General features: G+C 37.6%; 1 protein-coding gene across 7 annotated transcripts in view; it reads left to right on the forward strand.

The window, feature by feature from the left end:
• Positions 1-24,695, forward strand: part of AKT3 (AKT serine/threonine kinase 3) — a 362,856-nt gene that overhangs the window by 171,829 nt on the left and 166,332 nt on the right. For all 7 annotated transcript variants that reach the window (XM_005539655.5, XM_065531593.2, XM_065531583.2 and 4 more), the window contains one exon: positions 17,915-18,026. In XM_005539655.5, the coding sequence (XP_005539712.2) occupies positions 17,926-18,026 (101 nt within the window). In that variant the 5' untranslated portion in view covers positions 17,915-17,925. The remainder of the gene's footprint in view (positions 1-17,914; positions 18,027-24,695) is intronic.

Below are 24,695 nucleotides of genomic sequence, written 5' to 3' on the forward strand. Positions count from 1 at the left end.
ATTTCTGTGCCTCTAGGAAGTTCCATCTCTATTCTTTACTTATTGATGAGTCTTTATTTTTATCGACAGATTATTTTATTATGACTAAGGAATCAGCAAAGTTGGCTTAGACTGACAAGCCTGAACAAATTCCGATATTAGACTCCTGGCAACTTTAGTTACATGTTAATTCATGTTAGGTTTTTAACATTTTGGCCAATGAGCACTTTAAATGTGCTCTCAGCCTTGTTCCAATAATCTGGTATTGACAGAAAGACATTATTCAAATAAAACTTCTATAAAGAAGTCCTGAAGCAGTATAATAATACTTGACAGCTTATCTGTCACTTACAGAACTTTGTCTTATCATGTGATCAGGGCTTGTTGGTGCTTTTAAATATTATGTCAGTGAAGATGGCAGCTATTTTTAATGCATGAATACTAAATAAAAGATTGGTCAGTTTTCTTTGGGAGAAAACATATTTCAGTTCTCTGTCACCTGTTTGTATCAATTTATTTGCATAAAACTAGAAAGTGAAATACAGTTGACCCTTGAACAGTGCAAAGTTTACCCTTGTGTAGTCAAACATCCATGTTCTAACTTTTAACACCCCCAAACTTAGCTGCCAATATCTTACTGTTGCCCAGAAGCTTTACCAATAACCTAAACAGTTAATTGATACATATTTTGTGTATTACATGTACTATATACCATATTCTTATAATGTAAGCTAGAAAAATGCTATTAAGAAAGTCATAAGGAAGAGAAAACACATTTGCTGTTCATTAAGTGGAATCGGGTCTTCATCCTCATTGTCTTCATGCTGAGTAGGCAGAGGAGGAGGAGAAAGAAGGCGTTAGTCTTCCTGTCTTGGGTGGCAGAGATGAAGAGATGTGGAGCAGGAGGAGGAGAGAGAAGGCGTTGGTCTTCCTGTCTTGGGTGGCGGAGATGAAGAGATGTGGAGCAGGAGGAGGAGAGAGAAGGCGTTGGTCTTCCTGTCTTGGGTGGCGGAGATGAAGAGATGTGGAGCAGGAGGAGGAGAGAGAAGGCGTTGGTCTTCCTGTCTTGGGTGGCGGAGATGAAGAGATGTGGAGCAGGAGGAGGAGAGAGAAGGCGTTGGTCTTCCTGTCTTGGGTGGCGGAGATGAAGAGATGTGGAGCAGGAGGAGGAGAGAGAAGGCGTTGGTCTTCCTGTCTTGGGTGGCGGAGATGAAGAGATGTGGAGCAGGAGGAGGAGAGAGAAGGCGTTGGTCTTCCTGTCTTGGGTGGCGGAGATGAAGAGATGTGGAGCAGGAGGAGGAGAGAGAAGGCGTTGGTCTTCCTGTCTTGGGTGGCGGAGATGAAGAGATGTGGAGCAGGAGGAGGAGAGAGAAGGCGTTGGTCTTCCTGTCTTGGGTGGCGGAGATGAAGAGATGTGGAGCAGGAGGAGGAGAGAGAAGGCGTTGGTCTTCCTGTCTTGGGTGGCGGAGATGAAGAGATGTGGAGCAGGAGGAGGAGAGAGAAGGCGTTGGTCTTCCTGTCTTGGGTGGCGGAGATGAAGAGATGTGGAGCAGGAGGAGGAGAGAGAAGGCGTTGGTCTTCCTGTCTTGGGTGGCGGAGATGAAGAGATGTGGAGCAGGAGGAGGAGAGAGAAGGCGTTGGTCTTCCTGTCTTGGGTGGCGGAGATGAAGAGATGTGGAGCAGGAGGAGGAGAGAGAAGGCGTTGGTCTTCCTGTCTTGGGTGGCGGAGATGAAGAGATGTGGAGCAGGAGGAGGAGAGAGAAGGCGTTGGTCTTCCTGTCTTGGGTGGCGGAGATGAAGAGATGTGGAGCAGGAGGAGGAGAGAGAAGGCGTTGGTCTTCCTGTCTTGGGTGGCGGAGATGAAGAGATGTGGAGCAGGAGGAGGAGAGAGAAGGCGTTGGTCTTCCTGTCTTGGGTGGCGGAGATGAAGAGATGTGGAGCAGGAGGAGGAGAGAGAAGGCGTTGGTCTTCCTGTCTTGGGTGGCGGAGATGAAGAGATGTGGAGCAGGAGGAGGAGAGAGAAGGCGTTGGTCTTCCTGTCTTGGGTGGCGGAGATGAAGAGATGTGGAGCAGGAGGAGGAGAGAGAAGGCGTTGGTCTTCCTGTCTTGGGTGGCGGAGATGAAGAGATGTGGAGCAGGAGGAGGAGAGAGAAGGCGTTGGTCTTCCTGTCTTGGGTGGCGGAGATGAAGAGATGTGGAGCAGGAGGAGGAGAGAGAAGGCGTTGGTCTTCCTGTCTTGGGTGGCGGAGATGAAGAGATGTGGAGCAGGTGGAAGGGGAAGGCAGGAGAGACAGGCACACTTGGTGTACTATTATTGAAAAAAATCCATGTGTAAGTGGAACTGCGCAGTTCAGACCTGTGTTTTCCGAGAGTCATCTGTGTGAAGGTTATTAGAAAGAAAGAAAACTTTACTTCCTTTCATTAACAACCAACATCCTAAAAACAGTATGTGATACAAAAAGGGACATGAATTTGGAGCTAGAAAACCTGGATTTGAGACTCAGTTTTACCACATTAATGGCTTGATGATTTTGAATAAGTGATTTAAACATTAAATAGCTTCTTTTTAAAAAAATTTTGAACTGGAAATGACCATACTTTAGAACTCAACTGAGAGGATTAATTGAGAAATAACGTATGTGAAATCTTAATGTAGTGAAGCAATTGATAATATGCTAAGATAATTATTTAGTAGTTACTATTTAAAAAATAAATTTTGGAGAAAGATATAATAGAAAGCAAAGTTTTCCTACTGATTTAAATTGGCAGAGATTTAAGATGAGATTTTCCCCCTTATTCTTCTAGAGATCAGTGAATAAACTGATTCTTTTACTTTAGTTCATATAGCTTGCTATCAAACCAGATTTTAAAATGAAGTGTTTTTGTTGTTGTTGTTGTTGTTGCTGTAGTAAATACCCAAGAGGCTTCTTTATGTCTGTGGTTGGAACCATCTTTCAAAGCCAGGTTACCTTATTTGGAGTCAGAATTCCTGAACGCAAGTAAAACACATCTATACTTTCCCCTTACAGTTTAAAGAAGTTAGAGAGTGCTTTCCAACGAGATCACTATTCAATGCCTAGGTTACTGGCTGATATGCTGTGGGTACCTAACAAATATTGTGTAATTAATGTCTAGATTTACTATGGAAAAAAATGTGAAAAATAAAAACATAACAGAAAGGTCTGAGCCTAAGAGGGCAACTCCATTTGGAAGTAGAGGCCCTAAGAAAAACTAATGAATGGTATAGGATGGTAGTAAAACCAGGCAAGTCAGTGTCATGGAAGTCAAGGAAAAAGGACTCAAAGGATAGAGAGCCAAGAACATCAAATGCTGCAAAGAAATGAAAATGAGAACAAGAAAATGTATCTGATGAAAAAGAGACTTCAGTAGAGTGGTAGAAACCAGAATTTAGCTAATTGGTTAAGGCATAGGTAACAATGGCCAGCTTTGTAGATTATTTTGAGTGATTTACCAGCAAAATGAAGGAGAGGAATGGGGCAATTAGGGGGAAGAGGAGCAGCATTTAATACAAGTGCTTTAAAGAGTGACTTTGAGGCTGGGCGTGGTGGCTCATACCTGTAATCGCAGCATTTTGGGAAGCAGAGGCGGGCTGATCACCTGAGGTCAGGAGTTTGAGATCAGCCTGTCCAACACAGTGAAACCCCGTCTCTACTAAAAATACAAAAAATTAGCCAGGCGTGGTGGCATGCACCTGTAATCCCAGTTACTCAGGAGGCTGAGTCAGGAGAATCGCTTGAACCCGGTAGGCAGAGGTTGCAGTGAGCCGAGATTGTGCCACTGCACTCCATCCTGGGTGACAAAGCAAGACTCCATCTCAAAAAAACAAAAAAACAAAAAAAAAACAAAGTGACTTTGGATCTGCATCTTGGTCTTTGTATATGTTTATTGTTTATTTCACTGTGGTATGTAAGCACTGATAAGCTACTTTGAAGTTATGTGAGTAGAAATTGTCTCGTTGGTACAGATGGAAATCTCGAGGCATTTAAGTTGTAAGTTACTTGTAAGTGGGAGCTATACAGTGGGTACATATGGACATAAAGGTGGAAATAATAGACCCTGGGGACTCCAAAAAGGGGAAAGGTGGGACAAGGACCAGAAAACTACCTGTTGAGTACTATGTTCTTTATTTGGGTGATGAGTTCACTAGAAGCCCATATCTCAGCTTTATACAATATACTCATGAATCAAACCTGCACATGTACTTCATGAATTTAAAATTTTTTAAAAAGTTGTATCATAGTCATATCTAATAAAACTAATCTTTAGTATTACCGAGTACAAATTCATATTCAGATTTCCCACTTGTTGCCTGAAACTGGTTTAGACCAAAATGTATTAAGGAGGACCACGCATTGCATTTGGTTTTTATAAATCTTTTAATTCCCTAGTAGTCCAGCAGAGTATTAGAATACCCTCCTCACCCCACTTTTGGGTACATTCAGTTATTAAAGAGACTACGTCATTTATCCTATGAAAGTTCTCTCTTCTGGAATTCTCTGATTGTTTCTGCAAGGTGTCATTTAACTTTTCCTCTACCTCTGTATTTACTGTAAAATGAAGTTAGATCTAAGGATTCCATCAGATTCATATTCAGAATTTTTATCAAGATTGTTTCCTTGGTGAGTCTGTGTACTTCATATTGCGTTATGTCTAGAGGTACCTAGTATTTGGTTGACCAGCTATTAGTAATGCTATCGTTGTTCACTGGGTTATGGTAGTGACCGCGTCGTCTCTTCATTATAAACTTAAGTTTTCCTCTTGTGGTTACCAGATAATCTGTGGTTTGACATGTTGGCACTATGCAATATTTAGTCTTAATTTTTATTTACCAAATGATTTTACCATTGGTGATTTTTGCCTGAATTAATTATTTTATTAGGGGTAGATTATCTTTTAGCTGTTTTTTAACATGTGATTTCAGTTAGCCAAGGCACAGATAAATTGGGGCAATGTATTAGTCATTCTGTTTGTTTATTTATTTGAGACCAGCCCTGTTTAGGCATAGTACCAGAAATCAAATAGTATGGACCTTCCCCTAAGGGAATTTTCAATCTAATGTACATTCTTGTTGGATTGTTTAAATATTTTGTTATTAAATCCCAGTTCATCATGTTTCAAATATAAATAGCTTTTCTTAAAAATAGACCGGGCACGTTGGCTCACGCCTGTAATCCCAACATTTTGGAAGGCTGCGGTGGGCAGATCACGAGGTCAAGAAACTGAGACCATCCTGGCCAACATGATGAAACCCCGTCCCTCCTGAAAACACAAAAATTAGCTGGGCCTAGTGGTGCACACCTGTAGTCTCAGCTACTCAGAAGGCTGAGGCAGGAGAATTTCTTGAACCCAGGAGGCAGAGGTTGCAGTGAGCTGAGATCGTGCCACTGCACTCCAGCCTGGTGAAAGAGTGAGACTCTGTCTCAAAACAAACAAACAAACAAACAAACTCATAATTATTTTTCAGATTTTACCATGTTATTCAGTAGCATGTTATGTAATGAATGGTTAGATATCCTGTGTACGTCTGAATGATTTACTTCTGTTTCATGCATTATGACTATAAATAAACTGCTTATTCTGGTGTATGAGTACAATGGAGTTTTATGCCACTGTTAAATATAATGATGTAGATCTTTATTTACTGAAATGGAAAATACCCAAAAACATATAATATCATCAATCATGGTTTCATTTTTATTTTTAAAAAGTGCTTAGGAAAGGTCTAAAAATGTATGTATTCAAACACTAATAATGGTTATACCTGAATGGTAGGATTATGAATATTTTTATTTTGCTTATACTTATTTATGGGGTTTTCTGTATTAAGCATGGATGATTTATACAGTGAAAGTAAATCAAGAAATATGTTTGAAAGCCAACTTGCCCACACAACAATGTGAATTTACTAATGTCACCAAGCTGTGTACTTAAAATGGTTAAAATGGTGCATTTTATGTCATGTATATTTTACTACCTTTTAAAAAAGTCCATGGCTATTATACTGGAAAAATTAAAATCAAAGCCAAAAAACCAACATGCCTAATTCCTTGAGTCCACTAGATTTTTGCATGCCTCTTATAATTCTTTTAGTAAATGATTTATGTCGTTTTTATATTTTAACTGTTGTCTCAAAATGACCACAGTATGTTTATTTGTAATTTCAGGTAGGCAAAAAGTATGCAAAGAACAGTTGTTCTAGAAGATTCTTGAGGTGTGTATTTGTTTAATTAGAGGCAGTATTCGGTAGGTAAACAAGATAGAGAAATATTGATGGGGAAAATACTGGCTCTGTAAATGTGCTTTTGGTAAATTATAGTATTTGTAGTGACCATATTCAAAAAAGAAAAATGTGTTAGGAGAAGTTCACATTAACATATCGTGACTTAAAATTCAACTCAAGTTCATAAATAGTATTTCATGTTAATTCCAAAGTGGTGGTTTATGATAATTAAAATGTCACAATTTGGAATGTGGATGATAAAGTGAAAAACATCTTCTAGAGGGAAATGTAATGTTACTAATCCAATCTTACTCCCATTATTTGTTGAACCCCTTGTATTATGGAATCAAATGTAATAACTTTGTCTTCTATCCTGTTGGCTTATGTGGAGAGAGATATGTTGAGTCTGGGTGATAAATAAGCAAATGGTTCAGACAGAAATAACTAGCAATGTGGAGTTGGATTGATGTGAGTCTGCAGATCACTTTTCCATTATTAGTAGTTGAACATTTTTTTAATCATTAACTTCATTGGTATTGGAGAATGTGAGAGCCAGCAGCGAAAGAGCCCAAAGGCTCTCTTGCCTTCCTTTCTGCTATCCTTACCACTTTCTTTCCCTTCAGCTTCTCATTCTAAACCACCTCTCATTACTCCTACTTGGAGAAACGAGATATCAAGGATCAGCATCCTGCTAGGAGATAATCCTCATTCTGTCCATCCCTATACGGTGGAGAGAACCAGAGACAAACACATTGGAGCCCTCACCAGCTCAAACATTATTATCAATTGAAACTTATCCTGGATTTCCTTATATGAGAAAATGTGTCATAGATGGGAGAAGGGCCAAGCACAGGGAAGGTATAGAGAAGGTATAGAAGAGGGAACAAGACAGTACTGTGGCTTTGATAGATGATTACTGATTTTTAAGGCACTTTTCCTAGCAGTATATTCTCTTCAGAAGAGCATGGGATTGGGATTGAGATAGACTTGGAATAAATCCTTATATAATGACTCACAGTTGTGTGTTTTGGGGCAAGTTATTTAGATTGCCTGAGTCTTTTAAATTTGCTCATTTATAAATTGGAAGGTAATAACACCTTTTAGATTTTTCCTTTGGATTAAATGAGTAACAGTTGTACACCACTCTTTGTGCAGTGCCTGGAATGTAGTGATCGCTCCACAGTTATCTGCTGCTGGAATTGCTCTCTACCAGGACACCTGCCTAACCTAAGTCACCTTCGCTCAGTGGATTAAATGAATCTCTTAAAGGTTGATGTATTGAATCCTAAATAGGTATTACGCTTTTTTGCCCCTAGAGAATGAAAACATTAAACAAAAGATAGAAATGCTTTTTGTCCCATTCAAAGAACCTCCATGGTGTATCACACTTTTAAGACCTGAACAATAAACTTGATTTATAGTCATCGTAACTCACAGCCAGCATTATTTCATTCTGTGATTTAATGAAAAATGGAATCTATTATTATGCCTTTGTTTTTCACATTGGATGTTATTTTAGAAAGAATAAAATTAGTGTTTAAATGGCTAAAGAGGTTGGTTGAAATGAAACTTTTAAACATTTTAATAAAATCCAAACAGATGATCTCTAAAAATTTTCTTTGGTGTATGTATTTCTTGATCTGACATGTTGCAGTCTTTCTAATTGGCTTTCAGGTTTGCAGAGTAATTACAGCTTTGAACAAACTTTGTCATCTGTGGCTCAGAATGGTGTAAAGTAAGCAGAACATTTAAAATTCAGTTTGTGGTTCATGTTGCTCAGGAGAGTTTAACTAGTGTATAACTATCTAATACAAGTAACGGTGTAACAAATAACACTGAGAAGTATGTTATAATAAAAGTTAGCTACCTGGCATTTTGTATAAGCACATTTACTTTACTGATAATCAGTTGGTTAATAGTTCTTAGAATCTCTATCCAAAGTTTCTACTTCTGATTATTTATTTTTTAAAATTTTAATAATTTATTTTATTTAACCCTATATATGCAAAATATTTTTTTATTATACTTTAAGTTCTAGGGTACATGTGCACAATGTGCAGGTTTGTTACATATGTATACATGTGCCATGTTGGTGTGCTGCACCCATTAACTGATCGTTTACATTAGGTATATCTCCTAATGCTATCCCTCCTCCCTTCCCCCCACCCCAAAATAGGCCCCAGTGTCTGATGTTCCCCTTCCTGTGTCCAAGTGATCTCATTGTTCAATTCCCACCTATGAGTGAGAACATGCGGTGTTTGTTTTTTCTCCTTGCAATAGTTTGCTGAGAATGATGGTTTCCAGCTTCATCCATGTCCCTGAAAAGGACATGAACTCATCATTTTTTATGGCTGCATAGTATTCTATGGTGTATAGGTGCCACATTTTCTTAATCCAGTCTATCATTGTTGGACATTTGGGTTGGTTCCAAGTCTTTGCTATTGTGAGTAGTGCTGCAATAAACGTACGTGTGCATGTGTCTTTACATCTGTGTGAGTTATAATCCTTTGGGTATATACCCAGTAATGGGATGGCTGCGTGAAATGGTATTTCTAGTTCTAGATCCCTGAGGAATCGCCACACTGTCTTCCACAATGGTTGAACTCATTTACAGTCCCACCAACAGTGTAAAAGTGTTCCTATTTCTCCACATCCTCTCCAGCACCTGTTGTTTCCTGACTTTTTAATGATCACCATTCTAACTGGTGTGAGATGGTATCTTACTGTGGTTTTGATTTGCATTTCTCTGATGGCCAGTGATGATGAGCATTTTTTCATGTGTCTATTGGCTGCATAAATGTCTTCTTTTGAGAAGTGTCTGTTCATATCCTTTGCCCACTTGTTGATGGGGTTGTTTTTTTCTTGTAAATGTCAGGATCAAATTCACACATAATAATGTAAATGGGCTAAATGCTCCAATTAAAAGACACAGACTGGCAAATTGGATAAAGAGTCAAGACCCATAAGTGTGCTGTATTCAGGAAACCCATCTCACGTGCAGAGACACACATAGGCTCAAAATAAAGGGATGGAGGAAGATCTGCCAAGCAAATGGAAAACAAAAAAAGGCAGGGGTTGCAATCCTAGTCTCTGATAAAGCAGACTTTAAACCAACAAAGATCAAAAGAGACAAAAAAGGCCATTACATAATGGTAAAGGGATCAATTCAACAAGAAGAGCTAACTCTCCTAAATATATATGCACCCAGTACAGGAGCACCCAGATTCATAAACCAAGTCCTTAGAGACGTACAAAGAGACTTAGACTCACACATAATAATAATGGGAGACTTTAACACCCCACTGTCGACATTAGACAGATCAATGAGACAGAAAGTTAACAAGGACATCCAGGAAATGAACTCAGCTCTACACCAAGCGGACCTAATAGACATCTACAGAACTCTCCACCCCAAATCAACAGAATATACATTCTTCTCAGTACCACATCACACTTATTCCAAAGTTGCCACATAATGGGAAGTAAAGCACTCCTCAGCAAATATAAAAGAACAGAGATTTTAACAAACTGTCAGACCACAGTGCAATCAAACTAGAACTCAGGATTAAGATACTCAATCAAAACTGCTCAACTACATGGAAACTGAACAACCTCCTCCTGAATGACTACTGGGTACATAACGAAATGAAGGCAGAAATAAAGACGTTCTTTGAAACCAACAAGAATAAAGACACAACATACCAGAATCTCTCAGACACATTTAAAGCAGTGTGTAGAGAGAAATGTATAGCACTAACTGTCCACAAGAGAAAGCAGGAAAGATCTAAAATTGACACCCTAACATCACAATTAAAAGAACTAGAGAAGCAAGAGCAAACACATTCAAAAGCTAGCAGAAGGCAAGAAATAACTAAGATCAGAGCAGAACTGAAGGAGATAGAGACACAAAAAATCCTCCAAAAAATCAGTGAATCCAGGAGCTGGTTTTTTGAAAAGATCAACAAAATTGATAGACCGCTAGCAAGACTAATAAAGAAGAAAAGAGAGAAGAATCAAATAGACGCAATAAAAAATGATAAAGGCGATATCACCAGAGATCCCACAGAAATACAAACTACTATCAGAGAATACTGTAAACACCTCTACGCAAATAAACTAGAAAATCTAGAAGAAATGGATAAATTGCTCGACACATACACCCTACCAAGACTAATCCAGGAAGAAGTTGAATCTCTGAATAGACCAATAACAGACTCTGAAATTGAGGCAATAATTAATAGCCTACCAACCAAAAAAAGTCTAGGACCAGACGGATTCACAGCCGAATTCTACCAGAGGTACGAGGAGGAGCTGGTACCATTCCTTCTGAAACTATTCCAATGAATAGAAAAAGAGGGAATCCTCTCTAACTCATTTTTTGAGGCCAGCATCATCCTGATACCAAAGCCTGGCAGAGATGCAACAAAAAAAGAGAATTTTAAACCAATATCCCTGATGAACATCGATGCAAAAATCCTCAGTAAAATACTGGCAAACCGAATCTAGCAACACATCAAAAAGCTTACCCACCATGATCAAGTGGGCTTCATCCCTGGGATGCAAGGCTGGTTCAGCATACACAAATCAATAAACATAATCCGGCATATAAACAGAACCAAAGACAAAAACCACATGATTATCTCAATAGAGGCAGAAAAGGCCTTTGACAAAATTCAACAGCCCTTCATGCTAAAAACTCTCAATAAATTTGGTATTGATGGAACGTATCTCAAAATAATAAGAGCTATTTATGACAAACCCACAGCCAATATCATATTGAATGGGCAAAAACTGGAAGCATTCCCTTTGAAAACTGGCACAAGACAGGGATGCCCTCTCTCACCACTCCTATTCAACATAGTGTTGGTAATTATGGCCAGGGCCATCAGGTGGAAGAAAGATATAAAGGGTATTCAATTAGGAAAAGAGGAAGTCAAATTGTCCCTGTTTGCAGATGACATGATTGTTTTGTAGGAAACCCCATTGTCTCAGCCCAAAATCTCCTTAAGCTGATAAGCAACTTCAGCAAAGTCTCAGGATACAAAATCAATGTGCAAAAATCACAAGCATTCTTATACACCAATAACAGACAAACAGAGTGCCAAATCATGGATCAACTCCCATTCACAATTGCTTCAAAGAGAATAAAATACCTAGGAATCCAACTTACAAGGGATGTGAAGGACCTCTTCAAGGAGAACTATAAACCACTGCTCAACGAAATAAAAGAGGACACAAACAAATGGAAGAACATACCATGCTCATGGATAGGAAGAATCAATATCATGAAAATGGCCATACTGCCCAAGGTAGTTTATAGATTCAATGTCATCCCCATCAAGCTACCAATGACTTTGTTCACAGAATTGGAAAAAACTAAAGTTCACATGGAACCAAAAAAGAGCCCACATTGTCAAGACAATCCTAAGTCAAAAGAACAAAGCTGGAGGCATCACGCTACCTGACTTCAAACTATACTACAAGGCTACAGTAACCAAAACAGCATGGTACTGGTACCAAAACAGAGAGAGAGACCAATGGAACAGAACAGAGCCCTCAGAAAGAATACCACACATCTACAGCCATCTGATCTTTGATAAACCTGACAAAAACAAGAAATGGGGAAAGGATTCCCTATTTAATAAATGGTGCTGGGAAAATTGGCTAGCCATAAGTAGAAAGCTGAAACTGGATCCTTTCCTTACTCCTTATATGAAAATTAATTCAAGATGGATTAGAGACTTAAATGTTAGACCTAAAACCATAAAAACCCTACAAGAAAACTAGGCAATACCATTCAGGACATAGGCATGGGCAAGAACTTCATGTCTAAAACACCAAAAGCTGTGGCAACAAAAGCCAGAATTGACAAATGGGATCTGATTAAACTAAAGAGCTTCTGCACAGCAAAAGAAACTGTCATCAGAGTGAACAGGCAACTTAATGGGAAAAAATTTTTGCAATTTATTCATCTGACAAAGGGCTAATATCCAGAATCTACAAAGAACTCTACTTCTGATTTTTAAAATTTAAATTGCCCTACCTTGCTTTGGGAATAAAAGGAAAATACTCTTTTAAAGAAGTATTGGCTAATCCATGTATTAACCACCATTTCCTTTAAGAATCATGTGTTTCTGATTCCTTATTGTGAACATGCAAGAACTCAGAAGTTTTTCTATTTACTTGATCACTGGTTTTAACATGGTAATTTAGAGTTTTAACTTTTTTGAATTTGGATTCAGCTTTTAAATTATATTTGTTTTGTACAGCAACAAACCATAAGACATTGTGATATTCTCTTGGTAGTCATCCAACTACCACTTGAATATCTTGGTATACAGATTGAATGTGTTTGTAGAGTATTTCATACTGAGATCTATAAAATCCAGGTTTATTTCTATTATACTATTTATTTTTAATTACACGTAACATTATTTTTGTTGGACTAGAGGGTTCAGAGGACCTGATCAAATCCTTTATATCATAAATGAAATAGTACTTTATAATTACATGGGTAGAGTGATTAGTAGTATGGTGTGTGCTATGAGCTCATAGAGTTTCCTATTCATTTTTGTGTGTCCAGCATTTTGCATAGTGCCTGGCCCATAACTGACATTTCATATATATCATTTGGTTCATGGATACTTAGCAAATTTAGTAAAAACAGTCAAGTTGTGCATAACTACTTAGTCATTATGTTACTCTTTTAATATTTTTCCAAACCACTGCATACATAAATACAAGAATTTTATTCTTTTCTAAGCCATTCCTTTTCAGTGATCTGCTTGAGAATGGTAGTTAAAGTAATGTCTTTTATTGTTTTCAGCAGCCTTATAAATTATGGTAATTGATATTTGGAATCTGATAACAGCACTTTAGCTCCTAAAAGTCTGGTGTTGAGAAGTTCTTTAAATTATAGCATTTAAACTTCATTTAGATATGGTGTTGAAAATGTGCTTTTAATTCATGATAGTGCTTTTAAAGATGATGAACTTGAGGGCTAAGATGTAAAGTACTTTCAAAAGGATCACACCGCTGATTGTGTTAGAGCCTGGATTTGAATTTCTTATTCTGATTGCAAAGTCCATTATCTTAATTACCTTATATCACCATAATGGGAATCTGAAGTAAAACTGAAATAGTGAACCTCAAACTGGGCATTCTTTCTTTGCTTCTGTGCTGTATTTCTCTGTACCCCATAGTATTTCTCTTGGGCACGCCTCTCATTTAAGTGTCTGTCCTCCATTCTTTACATTTAAAGCCAATCAGTTGCCCAGTCATCAAGTATTTATTATATACTCCTATGTCCTATCACTGTCCTACATGCTATAAGAAGAACTGTGCACACATTTCCTAACTTTTAAGTAAGTTAGCTCGTGAACTACTGGCTGGAAATTTAATAGAACTTTTGAAAAGAAGGATATGGGGAGTAACAGTTGGCTTCAAAGAGAATCAGACTGATGGGCAGAGTCAGTCATAGGAATTGGTTGGCTCTTTATTAGTACAAATTAGTATAATGTCTTTGGTATTTTAAAACTTACATCTTTCAAATGAACACTGTTTTTGCTTATTTTTATGGAATACTATATTTTGTATTTTTTAACTTTTATATTTCAAAAAGTATGTAATGCTGCTATACAGAGTTGAATTGTGATATAATAGATTTTGTGACCTGTTGATTCTACCACCTTTTCATTATTTTGCACATCCCCAGGTTCTCACTTTCCTCCATACCCTTTTTAAATTTCTTAGTTGATTATCGTAATTACTCCCTTGCCTTGCTCCCTTGCCTTGGATTCTCAATTCTTTTCTGTTTTCTTGCTTTGACAAACTTACTTGGTTAAAATACAGCCTTGCTTAAATTCATTACTCTGTGTTCCTCACCTGTACACATGCAGCTGAATATATTTGAGAGAAAATACACAAACCATGATCTCTGTTACTACTTTAAATTCTTCATTATTAAATTCAGGTTGGTCCTTCATCCTTCTTGGCCGTCATGGTAGATTTCCCTAGTCTGTCTGTACTTTGGTTTTCCCAGAGTGCTATTTCATATCTTTTTTTCTTCAAAGCCCAATGAATCCTTTTGCAACCTATTCCCGATGGCTTTATATCCTAATTCATTGAAAAAAAAAAAACAGAAGCAGTGAGAAAATAATTACCAGCTTTTACTTGCTTCTGTACTCCTAATTGCTTTTGGGCCCTTATATCTTCTCTCTTATTTCATTACTAAACTATTTATACTCCTGATTAGAGCTACCCCTTTACTTGTCTAGCAAATTTAATCCCTTCTTGCTTCTGTAGGAACATTGCTTTAGAAATTATCATTTGGTAGCATCAAAATTACCTTCTTTGTTGGATTATTACTACCAGAATTCATTCATTTGGAAAATATTTATTGAGTACTGTGTGTCTGGCATAGTTCCAAGTGCTAAGAATATGTGAATGGAGCTTACAATCTAGTTGAAAAGACAGTAAGCAAAAAAGATACTAAAAAACTTCATATCAAATGTTAGAAAACAGTAACATGCTATGGAAAATAAAAAATAGAGCAGGTAAGAGAAGATGGAGGGAGAGTCCTAGGTAAGGGGTGCAGATTGCAGTATTAAATAGGATGTTTAAGGTAGGCAGCTGTGTGGATGTGTGGGGTGGGAAGAGTGCTAGGCAGAGGGCAAAAAGTTCTAAAGCAGAAAGAGTGTAGTGCATTGTTGAGGAAATGCAGGGAAGCCAGGGTGGCTGGCAGAGCAGCCTGAAAAGAGAGTACTAGGGAAGTAGGTCAGAAACTTGAGTAGGGTTGGTGGGAGGGTCAGATCACATAGGACACCTGCTGATCACTTAAAGGCCTACTCTTCTATTCTTAGTGAACTGAAACACTGCAGAACTTTTTTGCAGATCTTCATTTTAAGAAGATTTCTGGCTGCTGTATTGAGAACAGACCGCAGTGAGGGGCAGGGGAAAGCTATTCTAAGGTTTTTGGAATCATCAGGTGAGAGACAGTGATGGCTTAGTCTGAGGTAGTGGAGGTGGTGAGAAGTTATCAGAAGCAGGTTATGTTTTTAAAGTAGAAACACCAGGATTTGCAGGAGTGAATGTGATGTCAGAGAAGAGAGGACTTGAAGGGGATTCTTGGGTTTTCAGCCTGGGCAATTGAAAGGATGGAGGTGTCGTGTGAGCTAGAGAAAACCATAGTAGAGGTTGGCAGAAGGAGGAGCAGGGATGAGAGAGATCAAGAGTTCACGTTCGGACATGTTCAGATGTCTCCCAGAGCACAGTTTCGGTCTTTAGCTTCTATAGTCACTCAGCATCTCTAAACAGGAAGAATCCGGTTTTAGGGCAGCTGGGAGGTTTAGGCATTGGGCACGGAGAATCTGAACTAGAATTACAGCAGTGGAAAACCGGTTATGAATAGTCTCCCACTTACAGTAGTTCAGTGTAATGATGTCTTTTACTTTACCATGCTCCTGACAGCAATACACACTCAGTGGAAACTGTATTTCAAATTTTGTATTTTTGTCTTTTCCTGGGCTAGTAATTTGCTGTGTGATACTCCCTAGTGATGCTGGGCAGCAGCAGCAAACCATAGCTCGCAGTCAGCCACGGGATCACAACATGCACAGTAGATACTCTACAGTGTACTGTGTTGCTAGCATTTCTCTGGATGCTCTTATTTTTTGTGTTTTCACATCTCATCATGTCGACAAAACATCCATCTATGTGTAGTATTCAATACTGTACTACAAAACAGGCTTTGTGTTAGATGATTTTGTCTAGCTCTAGCTAATGTGAGTGTTCTGAGCGTGTTTAAAGTAGGTTAGGCTAACCTATGATCTTGGGTAGTCTAGGTGTATTAAATGCATTTTTCCTCACAGTATTTTTGACTTTCAGTGGATTTATTGGAATGTAACACAGTCATAAGTCAAGGAGCATCTGTAATGACAAATAGTATAAAAAAGGAAGATCACTTTATCTTTCAGCCTAGGTGATGGAAAAATTATGCAAACCGGGAGGAGAAATGCATTTTAGGGGGAAAATACTGAGTTTGGTTTCAGGGGTGGTCCAGTAATTCAACCAGGTAGACATATTCACTACGTATTTAGACATGTGTGTGTTAAAGTAGAACTCCGTGGTGAAAAAAGCTTGGATTTTGATACTGGTAAACTGAGAGATGATTACTGAAAACATGAAAACTGTTAGAAAAGAAAAGAAAACTAAGCAGAGACCCTTGGGTGAATGATTTCTCTCCGTGTAAAGGGCCAGTAAAGAGCTAATCTGGGACTGGGCACGGTGGGTCAAGCCTGTAATCCCAGCACTTTGGGGGGCCGAGGCGGGTGGATCACTGGAGGTCAGGAGTTCGAGATCAGCCTGGCCAACATGGTGAAACCCCGTCTCTAGTAAAATTAGAAAAATTAGCTGGATGTGGTGGTGCATGCCTGTAATCACAGCTACTTGGATGGCTGAGGCATGACAATCACTTGAACCCAGCAGGCGGAGGTTGCAGTGAGCTGAGATTGCGCCACTGCACTCCAACCTGGGTGACTAGAGCGAGACTCTGTCTCAAAAAAAAAAGAAAGAAAAAGAAAAAACCACAGCTAATCTGAGTAATGAATTGGAACTGTAAAGACAGAAATGGTGGTTGATAGTTGCTAATGATGGAGATAGGACACAGCAGATAAGCACTGAGAAAAGACTTGAAGTTTTCAATGGAGATAAATTAATTTCTTTGAAAAGAGCAGAGTCAGCAGACAACTCTACCCTATTTTTTTCTTGGTGTCCAATACCACTTATCCTTTAAAACCCAGCTCAGATATATGCCAAATAATAGTTAATGTTTGTCGAAAGCTTACAGGTCTCATATTATGCTAATATTACATGAGTTTATTATTCCTACGTCAATTCTATGATGTAGATACTGTTTCCCACTTAACTGTTGAAGACTAGAGAGTTAAATTAATTTGTCCAAGTTTGTATAGTTAATGGTATGAAAATATAATTGAATCCAGGCACACCAGTGTCAGAATCCATACTTTTAGGCTCATGTTCTTTGACATCTTCCTAGTTATTCACTAACAGAATTTAATCACATTTAGACTGACTAGCTCTCGGGGCTGTGGATAGTAAGAGTTGCAGGCAGTTTATATTGTCAAAGGGCTTATAATCTAGGTAAGGATAAGTGATATTTGTAATTTTCTTAAAATGATAAGTAATACTGTAAGATAGTCTATGGTAAGTGACAAATGAGGGATATGGTAATAAGTAATGAGAATTGAGAGGATGAAATGGCCAATCTAGGGCCAGGTGTTATGGAAGGTTTCATGGAAGGAATAATGTTTGATCTGGACCTTCAAGGATCAGAATTATTGTGACTGCAGGCGATGCATATGGATAGAGATAAAATAAGTGGGGGAAGTATTTCAGATAACAAGAACAGCTGGAGCAAAGGCATAAATAGAGGAAAGGGTAAGATGTGTTTGGGGAAAATTATGTAGTCCAGTTGAGGTGGTTAATGTGGCCAGAATGGGTGAAGGATTGGAAAGGAAGACTAAGGTCAGGTTGTGAATAATACTGAGTGGAGATCCATAGAAAGCTGTGAGTTCACACTGGGTTTTGTTTAAAATAGAGCTCTGTAGTTCTCAATTATTTACTTCTTGGTTTAAATATATCCATATTTAAAGAAACATTTTATTTTATTCTTAGAATGCCAATTAATGAAAACAGAACGACCAAAGCCAAACACATTTATAATCAGATGTCTCCAGTGGACCACTGTTATAGAGAGAACATTTCATGTAGATACTCCAGAGGAAAGGTAAGAAATTCATTTGTTTTCATTTTGTGAAAAAGCAACATTTGTGAAAAAGCAACATTTGTGAAAAAGCAACACTCCATCTAATGTATTTGTGTCTGACTTTATTATTTGTAAATATATGTAAATATATTTTTTAAATGCTATAGTCTCTAAATTCTTGTTTCTGGCATAATACATGAATAACGGTGGCTTACAAAATAATATTTAATACATCAGAACCTCTGGGCATGCTAGAAGATATACTTTCAGAGAAACAGAACATTTAAATGTTAAAATATACATTTAAAAAGACATTTTTGGCCTGGCACGGTGGCTCACGCCTGTAATCCCAGCACTCTGGGAGGTCAAGGCGGGTGGATCATGAGGTCAGGAGATCAAGACCATCCTGGCTAACACGGTGAAACCCCGTCTCTACTAAAAAAATACAAAACAAATCAGCTGGGCATGGTGGTGGGCGCCTGTAGCCCCAGCTACTCAGGAGGCAGAGGCAGGAGAATGGCATGAACCCGGGAGATGGAGCTTGCAGTGAGCCGAGATCGCACCACTGCACTCCAGCCTGGGTGACAGAGCGAGACTCTGTCTCAAAAAGGAGAGACATTTTTATAGCCAAACTACCTTTTTTAAAAAATTGTATGATTGTATTCATACTTGCAATTCTGAGGCTAGTGATAGCAAAAGATTGCAATTAACATGCCATTCTAAATTAATTGCAAGTGGCTGCCTGGAGCAGTAGGTTGCTAAGGATTCTGAGATTGGGTCTAAGGAGCGGGAGGGAGGATTAATTAACATTGACTGTCATTATTGCTAAAGTGGGTAGTGACAACACTGTAGTAACCAACTCATCAACTTCATCGGGTCCACGTTTTTATCCTCCTGATCTATCAGTTTTTACAACTACTTCCCAATTCTATATCCGCTCACTCTGATACTGAGTTAGGTCCAGGTCCAGCGACCACAGTCACAAAACCGTTATCCTGTACATGTTATATTTGATCCTAATCAGCAGCTTTGTGAAGTTAAGTCTTATTAGCCTTATTTGCCAAATGAATACATTAAGTTTTAACAGTCTTGTCTAAAATTTTAATAAAAGCACAATGGTAAAGTATTATTTTAATAACCCTTTTGATCAGTAGAGTAAATGGTAATGTATGATTGATTAAGAAATATAGAAAAGAGTTAAGCATTGATAATATTTTCTTTTGTGTACTTCCAATCTTATTCTGTGCAGATGTTATTAGGCCTTTAGTATATATACCGTTCTGGGTATGGGTCCCCGAGCTCCACCCCTCCCCGCGTACCCTCCCCTCCCTGTACACCCTCCCCTCCCCACCATTGGTCCTGGGCCTTTTCTCCCTTGATAATTAATACTGAGCTTTCAGTTTGTTGATATGTCCACCCATAATCCATAGCCACTAAGTTGGGCTAATTCCTATGTATCTTTTCAGTTCTGAACTTAAAATGTTATTTTTCCTACAAAACCTCTGACTCTTATAGACTAGGCAGGTTCCCCTGCTAGGTACTTAGATATTTTCCTTTGTACCTTTTCTATCAAGTATATTATAACTGTAATCCTTGTTTGCCTTTCTCACTAAACTTTAAGATTCTTGATAGCAAAGATCATGGCTTCCTTGCTCATTTAAAAAGTCTTAACACATAGTCCATGGCCCAACACAGTATTTATTGACCGGCTGGATGAATGGAACTTTTCCCATGTCAATATATATTCTTTGAAAATGTTAGTGGATTTTTAACATCTATTGAAGCACAATTCGTTTTGCCATTTGTGTTTACAAAGCTGGATTTCTGTCAGATCTTAAGACTCTAAAGTCCTCTGCTATTCCTGTAATAATATACTATTCTGAACCATCAGTTTTCATTTGCATTTATAACTATAAGAAAAAACAGTATTTAGTACAAATGAAAAACAACATACTTATATTTGCCATTAGTTTGTGCATTTCTGTATACCTCTAGAATCTGGTGTTTGGAAATTCTATATGACTCTAGATATCATTGAAGACTTAGGGTTAGTGTGAGTTAGAAAAAACTCTCTGTTTTTAGTATTCTGCCCAGTCTAAAATTTTTACCTGTCGTAAACTAAATGTATATCTCTTACCTATCTTACATTTATTTCAGTACATGATATAAGGTTGGACTCTTATTTTTTTCTCAATGGCAAGCCCATCGTCTCATCTCCATTCATTAGATAATCCACTTTTTTCTCACTGATTGTGGATAACACATATACATATTTGGGCTTTTAGGATTTAGTATTTTTTTCCCCTTTGACCTTTCTGTATCTAGCATTAACACCACATGGCTTTAATTAGATAAACTTTATAAAATTTTTAACTGTTAATATAGCAACATATCCCTTTTTTTTCTTTTTTAATAAAAATGGTCTTAGCTACGTTAGTGCGTTCTTTTAAAAAATTATGGTAAAAAATTACACAATGTGAAATCCTCTTCCATTTGGAAGGGTATAATAGAGTATTGTTAACTATGTGCATATTGTTGTACAGCAGATCTCTAGAACGTTTTCATCTGGCATGACTGAACCTCTGTTCCCATTGAACAACAGCTCTCCATTCCCCTATCCCCAGCCCCTGGAAACCACCGTTCTACTTTCTGCTTCTGTGAATTTGACACTTTAGACACGTCACATAAGTGGAATCATACAGTGTTTGTCCTGTTACTGTCTTATTTCACTTAGTATAATGTCTTCAGAGTTAATCCATGTTGCGGCATAGTAGAGGATTTTCTTCTTTTTTAAGGCTGAATAATATTCCATTGTATGTATGTAACACATTTGCCTTCTTTCTTCTCTTGAGACAGGGTCTTGCTCTGTCACCCAGGCTGGAGTGCAGTGGTGTGATCATGGCTTACTGCAGCCTGGAACTTGGGGCCAAGGGATCCTCCCAGCTTAGCCTCCCCAGTAGCTGAGACTACAGCTGCACATGCAACTAATTTAAATTTTTTTTTTTTTTTTTTTTGTAGAGACAAGGTTTCTCTATGTTGCCAGGGTTTGTCTGGAACTCCCGGCCTCAAGCAATCCTCCTCCCTCGGCTGGAATTACAGGCATGAGCCACACTCCTGGCCAATACATTTTCTTTATTCATTCATCTGCTGATGGATATTTAGGTTGCTTCCACCTCTTGTCTATTGTGAATAATGCAACAATGAGTATGAGAGGGCGGATATTTATTTAAGTTCCTCATTTAACTTTGTTCGAATAAATATCCAGAAATGTGATTGCTGGTTCATATGGTAGTTCTACTTTTAATTTTTTGAAGAATCTCCATACTGTTTTCTATAGCATCTACGTGATTTTACATTCCCAACAATGGTGTACAAGGTTGTAATTTCTCCACATCTTTGCTGATACTTATTTATTTTTTATGTTGTTGTTTTTTAAAAATAACAGCCATCCTAGCAGGTGTAAGGTGATATTTCATCGTGCTTTTGATTTGAACTTACCTGATAATTCATAATGCTAAGCATTTTTCAAATACCTGTGTATCATTTGTATGTCTTCTTTGAAGAAATGTCTATTCAAGTCTTTTGCCAAGTTTTTACTTGTGTTTCTGTTTTTTGTTTTCGCTATTGAGTTGTAGGAGTTCCTTATACATTTTGAATATTAAGTCCTTATCAGACATATGGTTTGGAAATACATTCTCTCATTCTGTAGTTTGCTGTTTTGTTCTGTTGTTTGCTGTTTTGTTCTGTTGTTTGCTGTGCAGAAGCTTTTTATTTTGATGTAGTTCTACTCATCTCTTATTGCTTTTGTCAGCATCAAGAAATCATTTCTAAGGACCAAGTTATGAAACTTTTCTCCTGTGGTTTTTTCCTAGGAGGTTGTAATTTCATGTCTTATATTTATTCTTTGATCCATTTTGAGTTCGTTTTGTGTGTGTAAAATAAGGCTCCACTTTTATTCTTTTGCATGTTGATACTCAGTTTTCCCAGCACCAATATATTTCCACATTGTGTTAGTCATGGCACTCTTGTCAAAGATCATTTGACCATATATATATGGTTTTATTACCTGGGCTCTCTGTTCTGTTCCATTAGTCTATATGTCTTTATGCCAGTACCAAACTGTTTTAATTACTGAAGCTTTAGAATGCATTTTGAAGTCAGGAAGTATGAAGCCCTCAGCTTTTTGCTTTCTCAAGATTTTTTCAGCTATTTGGGATTCTTTATGGTTTCCATATGAATTTTAGGATTGTTTTTTCTGTTTCTGCAAAAATGCTGTAGGATTTTGAAAAGGATTGCATTGAATATGTAGCTTACTTTGCGGTATTGACATCTTAACAATATTAAACCTTCCAGTGCATGAACATGGGATATCTTTCCATTTATTTGTGTCTCCTTTCATTTCTTTCAGCAATGTTTTGTAGTTTTCAGGGTACAAATCTTTCACCTTCTTGGTTAACTTTATTCCTAAAGTATTTTATTCTTTTTGATGCTTTTGTAAATGGTATTTGCCTTAGTCCCTTTGGGCTGCTACAACAAAATATCATAAACTGAGTAGCTTATAAACCATAGAAATTTATTTCTGACAGTTCTGGAGGCCAGGTATTTAAGTTCAAGGTGTTGGCAAATTCAGTGTCTATGGAGGGCCCTCTTCACGGTTCATAGAAGGTGTCTTTTCCCTGTATTGTCACCTAGTAAAAGTGTCAAAGGAACTCTCTGAGGACTTTTCTATAAATGCTCTATTTTAATTTATGAGTTCTATCATGACCTCACAAAGGCCCACTTCCTAATACCATCACCTTTGGGGTTAAGTAACCCAGAACATTTATTCTTTTGTAGATCTAGTGTCTGCAGACAATAACAATTTTATCTCTTCATTTCTGATAGTTTTATGTGTTATTTCTCTGTGTTTTTAAGCAATGTTTAATAATTTTGATGATAGCACATATACCTTTTTTCCTTATTTTATTGGATACACTTCACTTATTTACTGTTAAATATGATTTGTATATGTACTTTATTATGCTGCACATGACCATCCACAATATAAACAAAGATTATTTTTCTCTCTTACAGCTAACTACCTTCACTATCACAGCCATGGCCACTATACTCACACTCACATACAGAGACACATGTACATGCGTACACATATACCTCGCCCCAACCGTGTTCCAGATACATTGAACTCTTTGTTGTTTCCCAGGTACTAATGCTATACTGTGCTCTTACATTACCTGTAGCTCTTTCCTTCTTGCCCTTTTGCCCCTACTGCTAGGAACACCTCATATCCTTTGCTTGTCTCTTGCTCATCCTGGTCAGTACCAATTCATTTTGCACATCTACATTCAAGAATTACCTTTCTCTTTGGGTCCCCATCACAAACTATTATTATTGTTAGAACACCACTGTACTCAGTGTATAATTGTATCATTTTACCCATAACATTTTATTATACTTCCTCATAATACCAAGGCCCCCCCCATCAGACTGTAAGTTCTTCCTAAGCCATTCCTTATTTAAACTTTAGGAGCACACATGTATTAGACATTTAATTAAATATTTATTAGTAAATGAATAATCAGTTGGTGAAAATTGTTTGATTTTTGCGTAAGTAGTATATGTACTTTTAAAATATTAATGTACTTCTTTCATAGGGGTCTCCATTATGTTTTTCAAATTAATTACATTTTTACACATTACTTAGGAATTAGAAGATTGAATGCCCACTTTCAGTTAGTCAGGTACTTTGACCTGATACTCTTTTGCAGGAATTACCCCCCATACCCCTCCATCCTCATCAAATGGTGTAGGGTTATAGTTTAAGTATCATGAATTATGATGAATTAGGTAATTTGGGTCAGTAGTCCAGCTAACTACCATGAGTAAAGCTGGAAAAGACTTTAGTTTTTGTTTTTTAAAAAGGCACCAGAGAGCTGATAAGGCTAAGATTTATGGGGCCAAAACTTTATTGAGAAAAGAAACCCAGAGAATGAACCTACTTTTCCCTTTGGGTTACCTGTTAGTTCTTGAAGTAGTATTGGAGATGGAGACCTTTTGAGTAGCTCCCAGAGCTAGGAGTGATATTTTGGAATCTAGGATCTACCAAAGAGGAGACATGGTAAACCACTACATTTTGGTATTGATAGCTTAAAGGACTGTGCCCTATAAGAAAGAGTAAACTGGAAATAGATTTGCTTTGAGAGGATTGACATATAATTATAAATTATTTCAGTCCTGAAATTGAGTGAAGGTGATTCAACTTTGCTAGTTTTCTAGGAGCTTGCTAAAAGCAAATGTAAATTCTCTCTAACAGAATATTGTGTCTTCCTAGACCTCACATTACCTCAATTTTCATGTGCTACGTCCAGGACTTGTTAAAAAATGAGTACACGAAAATTCAACACAATGTGGCCAAAATAACAGAGGGAAAAACAGACAATAGAATTATATTCATAGGAACTCTAGATAAAAGAACTATGCATTAATTAGTATGTTCAAGTATATTAAGATTGGGTGATTCTGCAGAGGGAAAGTATAAAAAAGAAACAAATGGATAATAGCTTTGATTTGTAATCAAGGTAAAATTAAAAAGAAAGAACCCCATAGAAATTCTAAAATTGAAAACAAAACATTTGGAATTGTGAGTTCTAGCAGACGGCTTTAATGGCAAAGTAGACCTCACATTAGAGA

The sequence above is a fragment of the Macaca fascicularis genome, chromosome 1, assembly GCF_037993035.2.
Source record: "Macaca fascicularis isolate 582-1 chromosome 1, T2T-MFA8v1.1".
NCBI lineage: Eukaryota > Metazoa > Chordata > Mammalia > Primates > Cercopithecidae > Macaca > Macaca fascicularis.